The 7366-nt window shown below is 45.4% G+C and overlaps 1 protein-coding gene across 1 annotated transcript in view; it reads left to right on the top strand.

Moving 5' to 3' along the window:
• The first annotated feature begins 200 nt into the window (after positions 1-200).
• ZSWIM6 (zinc finger SWIM-type containing 6) overlaps positions 201-7366 on the top strand; it is a 103808-nt gene continuing 96642 nt past the window's right edge. Inside the window, exon 1 of the mRNA XM_030236820.2 lies at positions 201-851. Coding sequence (XP_030092680.2) covers positions 338-851 — 514 coding nt within the window. The 5' untranslated portion in view covers positions 201-337. The remainder of the gene's footprint in view (positions 852-7366) is intronic.

Genomic DNA, 7366 nt, shown 5'->3' with positions numbered 1-7366 from the left:
GGGGCGCCGCCAACCACTCCCCCTTTCCCACCACGCGCGCGAGGGCGCGCCCAGGCTTGCGCGCGTGACATCAGCGGGAGGGGGGGGGGGGGAGCGCGCACCACACCTTCGCTCTTCCCCCTCCTCCCCCCACCCCCCGCCGTTATATTTACGTTGTGACGCCGATTTGCATAAGGCCCCGCCCCGCCTCAGCCGGCGAGGCCACTCGGCCCCGCCCTCTTCGCCACATAAGGGCAGAGGGGGGCGTGTCCCCGGGGGCTCGCGGGCCCTCGCTGCCTTCCTGGAGCCGTTTATAGGGTACAGCCACTTCCGCTGTCGGCTTAGAAGCGGCGCGATCATGGCGGAGCGCGGTCAGCTCCCCCACCCCGCCAAGCGCCTCTGCTGCAGACCCGGCTATGGTTCGGGCTGCAGGCCGGGGCAGCGGGCGGGCGGCTCAGGGCCTGGCGGCGGTGCGCTGTGCGGCGGACCCTCCTCTGCAGCTACCGCCGCCGCCCTGGGGCTGCTGCCGCTCGGCAAGACCCAAAGCCCCGAGTCCCTGCTGGACATTGCGGCTCGCAAGGTGGCGGAGAAGTGGCCCTTCCAGCGGGTGGAGGAGCGGTTCGAACGGATTCCGGAGCCGGTGCAGCGCCGGATCGTCTACTGGTCCTTCCCCCGCAGCGAGAGGGAGATCTGTATGTACTCGTCGTTCAACACCGGCGCCGAGGATCCCGCCGCCGGTCCCGGGGGCGCCGCCGCGCCTGGCGGGGCCATGGACGCCGCCGCCGTCGCTGCCGCCGACGAGAACCGGCTGCCCTTCCGCAGGGGCATCGCTCTGCTCGACGGCGGCTGCGTCGATAACGTCCTGCAAGTCGGTGAGTCACCGGCCGGTTCCGCTCCCGCGCCAGGCCGCCGGCGCTCGGGGCCGCGGGTCTCACCCTGCGTGTCACCCGCTTGCCGTCCCTCTCTCTCCGCTGCAGCTCAGCGCCTGCGGCCCGGCCCGTGCGAACCCTTCACTCCCCGGCTGTACCGTGGGCCGGGCAACTTCCTCCGCTGGTCTCCTCCCCCTCGTGCCCGGGACGCGCAGTGGCTCCCTACCTCCGTGACACGGACACGGCTCCCGCCTGTCCCTTTAACTCGCAGCCCCGCACCTCGCCGTGCCCGCTCCCGGTAATCCAGCCTGTGTAATCCCGTTTGGCTCTGCCCTCCTACCAGCGTCCACCCCCGGTAATCCGGGTCATCGCTTTTCCGAGCCACAATAGCGAGGAGATGCCGCCCCCCCCCCCCCTCCCCAATCCCGAGGGGGACCGCCGGTGGAAATGAATCAGCAGAAGGGCGGCCGGCGGGGGAAGGGGGGGGCGGGATGCGCCGCCGTCCAAAATAGAGACATAAAAGCGATGTGAGACCCCGGCAGCGGGAGTGCGGGGGGGATCCGCGAACAAAGGCATTTCTAGGGCAGCCGCGACGAGCCCGGAGGGAGGGGGCGCGATTCGCCCCGCCGGGGGTGGTACGGCTGGGGAGGTTGCTTTAGGATGAACGGCTTCGTGACAAGGGGGGGAAAACGAAGCTCTTCCTCCTACTGCAACAATACCCCCATCCTCTTCCTCACCCCCAGCCCAGCCGCCTGCCGCTGTTCTTCACCCGCTGCGGGCTCCCTTGGTTAACTCCTCCCTGCCAGTGTTTAAAGGGCTGCAGAGGTGGGTATTCCCCCACTTTTGTGGGGGCTGTCTGCCGGGGGCGGCTCCCCTTCCATTCCTTGAATGAAAGAGGAGCCGCCCCCGACAGATAGTCTCCTCCGCCGGTGGTGATGCTCTTTGTGCGACCCGGCCACTTTGTTCTCATATTCATGTTTATTTGCGTCTTTTTTTTTTTTTTCCCTTTTTTCTTTTTTCTTTTTGTTTCTCCCCTCTCAGTTTTCTGTCGTTTCCCCTCCTCCTCCCCTTAAAAGGGGAAGACAGACAAAAGAGGCTGCTGCTCGCCTTTTGTTGACGGCGGCGGCTCTCTGTGTATGTTTGTGTGTGTGTGGGGCGCCGGGATTCCCTCCTTCGCACTCCCCCAAAACCTCGGTGCTACCTGCTGCGGGTTTGACTTGGCGGGCACCTTGCAAATGTGCTATCAGGTTTTTTTTCCGAAGGAAAGATGTGACCCTGTTCTTAGGCTCAGTGCCCCTCTCTTCTGCCTAGGGAGACTTTCTTTATTTTTTTTTAACTTAGTTTTTTAAAAATCAAGTTTATTTTAAATTTAATCTTTTTACTTTCTCTTTTCAAGGGGTCTGAGGTGCATTTGTGGTTGCTCAGGACTGGCAAAACCAGAAGTAGGGCTTTTTTAGTTTGGTTGGCAGTGCTGAGATTTTTTCCCCTTTTGCTTGCACTTGATTCTGTTTGCAAGCGATTAGGAATGACAGGAGTGCACGTAGGGAGGGTTTCTTGGCTGATTGCATTTAAGCCAGGAATTCACTGTGAAAATAAAGCCAAGGGGCAATAAATAAAAAATGCAATCTTCTCTAGGAGGCAGACACCCAGTGAGGACTTTTGCTTTGCTTGCTTTCAGCAGTGGAATAGGCCTCAGTGAGTAGTTGTGAAAGAAAAAAAAGTAACTTTTTGTGTGCCTTCAAAGGGGATGGCATTGAGTAATGTTGGCAAGGGTCAGTATGTAGAAAGAACATATGCACAAATACGACTTAAGTGTTGACTGCTTTTTCTGGAACCTTGTAATACATTTCAAACAAACACTGTACCTACTGCTGAAAATACATTTGCTTTGTTGTATTCCCTCACCCTTCCCCCCCAACCTTATGTGAGCCTCCTTTGAAATTCTTGCAAAAATAGTAGTGGAAACTGGTGATATGAAAGATGTTAGTTGTTTTGACAGAAGCCTTTGGTGAGGGAGTTGTGGAGGACTTGAGTAGGTCCTGCTATAGGAAAGTTCTTGTGCAATTTGGGTAGGTAGCTGTGTCATTAAGACTGGAGTCTTGCTGAGAAGATATTCCTAGTGAAGCAGAAAGGTGCAGCTGTTAAAGGCAATTCCGCTCTAGAGTGAGTTATGTTGGGCAGAGAATGGAATTGGTTCCATATAATACAGCTGAATATGTAGCATTGAGGAAAACTTAAAATTAAGTTTATGAAAGTCCATGTTTAGTAACCATATAAATGTGAACTTATGTTCTTTGCAGTGTGAGTAATGGAAACTCTGTAAATGTTTACTATTGAACTATGGAAAAGTGCAGTTATTGGACAAAATACATTTTATTACATATCAGTTCCAACAGCTCTGCTTGTAACCTGAAGTATTACTATAAACAGGGAATGCGGGACTTTATTTGAGAGACACATAAATTTTGGTTCAGTGGTAGTTAAATGGCACCATTTGCTTCTGAATTTTACACTTTAGATTTTTCAGTCTACCCGTAAATAAACATTCTGACTATTTTATCATGGTAAATAATCTTAAGCAGGAAGATTCCCAGTCTTTGTATCTAAGGTTTGCTAAAAATCTTCATGTGATCCTCCTTCATGCCTACCAACTTAATCTCTCCTGTGTTATCTTGTTGTAAAGAAAATCTGAAATCAAATGAAGACGTAGTGATGCCCAATGTATACACATCTACAAATGTAGAGGATATACACAACCGTCTTGGTAATCAGGCAGTAAGGTTGTCTGCTAGCCTATTTTGTAGATTATTGGTGCTGTCCTAGCATAATAATTAGCATCACTGTTTTGAAAGGCTTTTCTCCAAAGAAGATGGCTTCAGAATTCAATTTGCATCTAACATATTGATGTATTTATATCTTTTTGATATGCTTCAACTGGACATGAAAGTTTTTCTTTTTTAGTATATTTCAAAAGAGCCAGAGAATGCAGGTTCCTAAAGCAGACCTTCCCAACTGCATAAGCACCTCTTTTACCATGCCTGTGTTCAACTTATTTCAAACCAAGTATTTTTACTAAAAATTGAAGTCTAAATAAGAAAGCACTTTGTGAGTAAATACAACAATCTGTAAGGAAAATTAGAAATTGACTGTGTTTCATTTGGCCAAATTTTGAAAATGCCAGGAGCAAGCAGACAGTTTTAGATGGTGAAGTGTATATTTGGTTTCTGAGGTTAGTCCTGAATTAGTACACAGTACTGTATTATCCTCACAGCTGTGGCTGTCAAGGTTGGAAGAGGTGTGATCCCTCAATAGCACAGCTGACCTGGTGAGAGCCCTTAATGCAGCTATTCTAGGAGAAGAAATAAACCCCTGTGCCTCTGCTGGTATGACTCTTGCCTGGGGAAAGACAGAGGTTGCCTTGGCTGTAGTGCTGTAAAACTCAGCTTCACTGCTGCAGCCACATTAGAAGTACTTGAGACATTTTGATGTGTCATACAAGTACTCTTACAGTATCCCTGTTTGTTGGTAATTTGAAGTAGGTTTGTCTTTGTTGCTTAGACTCTGCTTGCTCATACAGGCCTTTCTTAAAGGAGTAAGAGCCCTTTCCATGGTAGCATAAGGCTCTCTCACTGTGGTAAGTCATGCTTTTAGGTGTGAATGGCAAGAGAATGAGTTGGAGGGAGGGGACTCCTAGGGAAGGAAAATATAAAGAATTCATCGACTGGTACTCACTACAGCTCTGGAACATGACGTTAATATTATAAGATAGAAACCTGCCTTGTCTGTGGAAGGAGATTCAGCTGAAGAGCATCATTAACTTGGAGCTGCAGGATAGTGTTTTGGAAGCCCCTCAGGGATACCTGGTTGGGGCATGTAACCAAAATACTTCTTAGGAGAAATTTTACTTTGCTTTTTCTCTTTCTTAAATAGTGATTGAAGGTCACTGATGTTTCTTTAATTTGTTGTTAAGTTAAAGACTGGAGATTGTTTTGCTTTCAAAACCAGAAGAAGCCTTTTTTTCACCAGAAGCAAGAGAAGGCTTTGGAATATCAGATTGGTGGCTGCATGTAATTCTGGTGGAATCTTTATTGTAGTCAGCAGATTTCAGATCCTTTTGGTGGACAGTGATTTGAGGTAAATTTTGATTCTTCCTAGCCATCTTTACTGAAAAAAAATACAATCCAAACCCAAAGCTTTCTGAAATGGCGGAGCAAGTAAAACAAAAGTAATTGGTCTTCTTTTGGGACTCAGTTGTTTGAGTGCCAGTGGTATAACATGAAACACTGGTTTTTTTCTTGTGATAAAACCATACCAAGTATTTTGTTTGCCGAGGTGACACAAATGTTATACTGTGCTGTGAGTTCAACTGTGACTTTTAGCAAATATAGTGATCGTCACTGGTGCTTGCAATATACTTGTAGTTGTTGACGAAACATGTAGGACAGATATATTTAGTAAAAGGATTTACTTAATGAAAGTAATACTGAGTTGTGTGACAAACCTAAGACTGTCATTAGTGGCAGTGAAGGCACTGTGTTTAGTGTTAAATTTTTTTGACCTGTGATACCAAATTGTTCTGGTATGTATAGTGAACTTTTTCCAAAAAGGTTGTGTTAAATTCTGCCTATTTGAAGAGGAGAGTTTGTCTGCTGACATGCTGAAGGAGCAATTGTGTTCAGCATAAGGGTTTTGGTTAGGAATGTATGAGTAAAACAAGTAATCCAGAATTTGTTAATACTGTATTGTGGTATGGGCATAAAGCAATGATGTCTGACTTTTTGCTTTTTTTTGACTTAGTTCCAAGCCTAGAGAGTCTTGTGAAAATGCCTTCATCAATTCCAGTTTCAATTTGCTCTAAGAAATAACTGCTTATATTTCCAGTTCCAGAACAGAAACTAGTAAGCTTAATTTTTAAATGTTTCTTCATGAAAGAGAGAGATCTAATGCATTCTAGTTTCCTTATAGGATTTGGAATGCAATGCATTAAATTGGTGAATATGCAAACTTTTTCTGTGTGTGTGTGCTCTAATACACTGTCTTTGACCTTGAATAATTTCTTTGGATACCCTGAAAAAAAAAAGAGCTGTCTTTCAAGACCAGATCACTAAAGGTGGAAAAGCTTTAATCAACTGAAAAATCAACTCCTGCATTTAATTCAAGCTTTCTAAAAAAATCTATTCTTGATTTCAAGAGAGTGTAAGTGTTTTAGAGTGATTTCAAGATAAAAAAAATAAAACTTGTATATATATCTTCCTGTGTAACTGGATAGTACGATAAGTGTAATTGGACAATGTCAATACTACTGTAGAATTCATGCATTTTTTCAGGAAAATAATTGCTCATCACTTGCCATCACAAGTTATAAACCAAGAAATCTTTTATATAGGAGTGTTGTATTTGGTTCATGTAACTAAATTTTTCCTTGAGTGTTTTAGGTCAGTTTTCATATTTCTTATATTCTACTTTTCCCTTAATTTCAAGGCTTTCCTCACTTCTGAGAAAACAATTTTCATTTTCAAAGCTGCCATTTCTTTTAGAAGGTGATTCCATCTTTGTGTATGATCTGATGCTTTGGTATGTAGCAATGTTTGGATTTGAGCCACTTGTCATGCCAGCAGTTGATGCCTGCATTTAGTCTCTCTCCCTGTGTGCTAACTTTCAGAGGTGAACTATTAATTAAATGCAAAATCTGTGTGTGACAGAGGGCTATTTAAAAGTCAGCATCAGACAAACTGGTTTCCTTAAAAATTATTTGCTAGTTGCTGCATTTTGCTGTATCATTTGCTTTTCTAAATGAACATGTTAAATCATTACTTAAGACTCTGGTCAACTTCTAATTTAAAAAATTCAAGTGAAAAAATGTAGCAAACTGTCAGGTGCAGTTCTTATTGTTGAAGGATGAGCTGTAGTAGATGGCATGCTCTTAGATATGTCTGCATGGGTTCAATTTAAGTGTCACCTGTTGTCTAGGTAATCTAGTGATGTCAAGATAATGTGTGAAGTTTTGTAGTAGTGTAAATATCTGTGCAAAGTTTAGGAAAGCTGCTGATATTCCTTAACTTGCTTTTTCTTTAGCTTATTTTCTTGAGGGGTGAGGTAGGAGAATTTACTGCATCTTTAAAGAAACCCAAAAGCCAAGTCAAAGAAGGAGCACACTATTTTAACTGACAAAAGGTATCCTAATTTATGAATATGCTGTCTGTGACATGAACTAATTTGAAATCTTAAAAAGCTTTCTTGTGCAGCAAGGATACAGATTTAATGTGAATTCTAGTTGCCTGGAATGCAGTCAGCCTGACAGCACGTGAATACTTGAGTGCTGTCCAACAAGTGCACTTGTTCTGAGAGATCTGTCTCCTTGAAGTTCCAGTTTTTGCTCTTGGTTTACTGTCCAAGACAATGTACGTAAAAAGTTCTCAGCTGGGTATATGTGCAGTACTTGACATGGCTTCATAACCTTCTGTGACCTGGATCATTGGCAATGTTGGCTGGTGGTGTACAGTGGTTTGCATTCTCCT

The sequence above is a fragment of the Serinus canaria genome, chromosome Z (assembly GCF_022539315.1).
Source record: "Serinus canaria isolate serCan28SL12 chromosome Z, serCan2020, whole genome shotgun sequence".
Taxonomy (NCBI): Eukaryota; Metazoa; Chordata; class Aves; order Passeriformes; family Fringillidae; genus Serinus; species Serinus canaria.
Note: the sequence above shows the minus strand (reverse complement) of the source record. Positions and strands in the feature narration are given on the sequence as shown.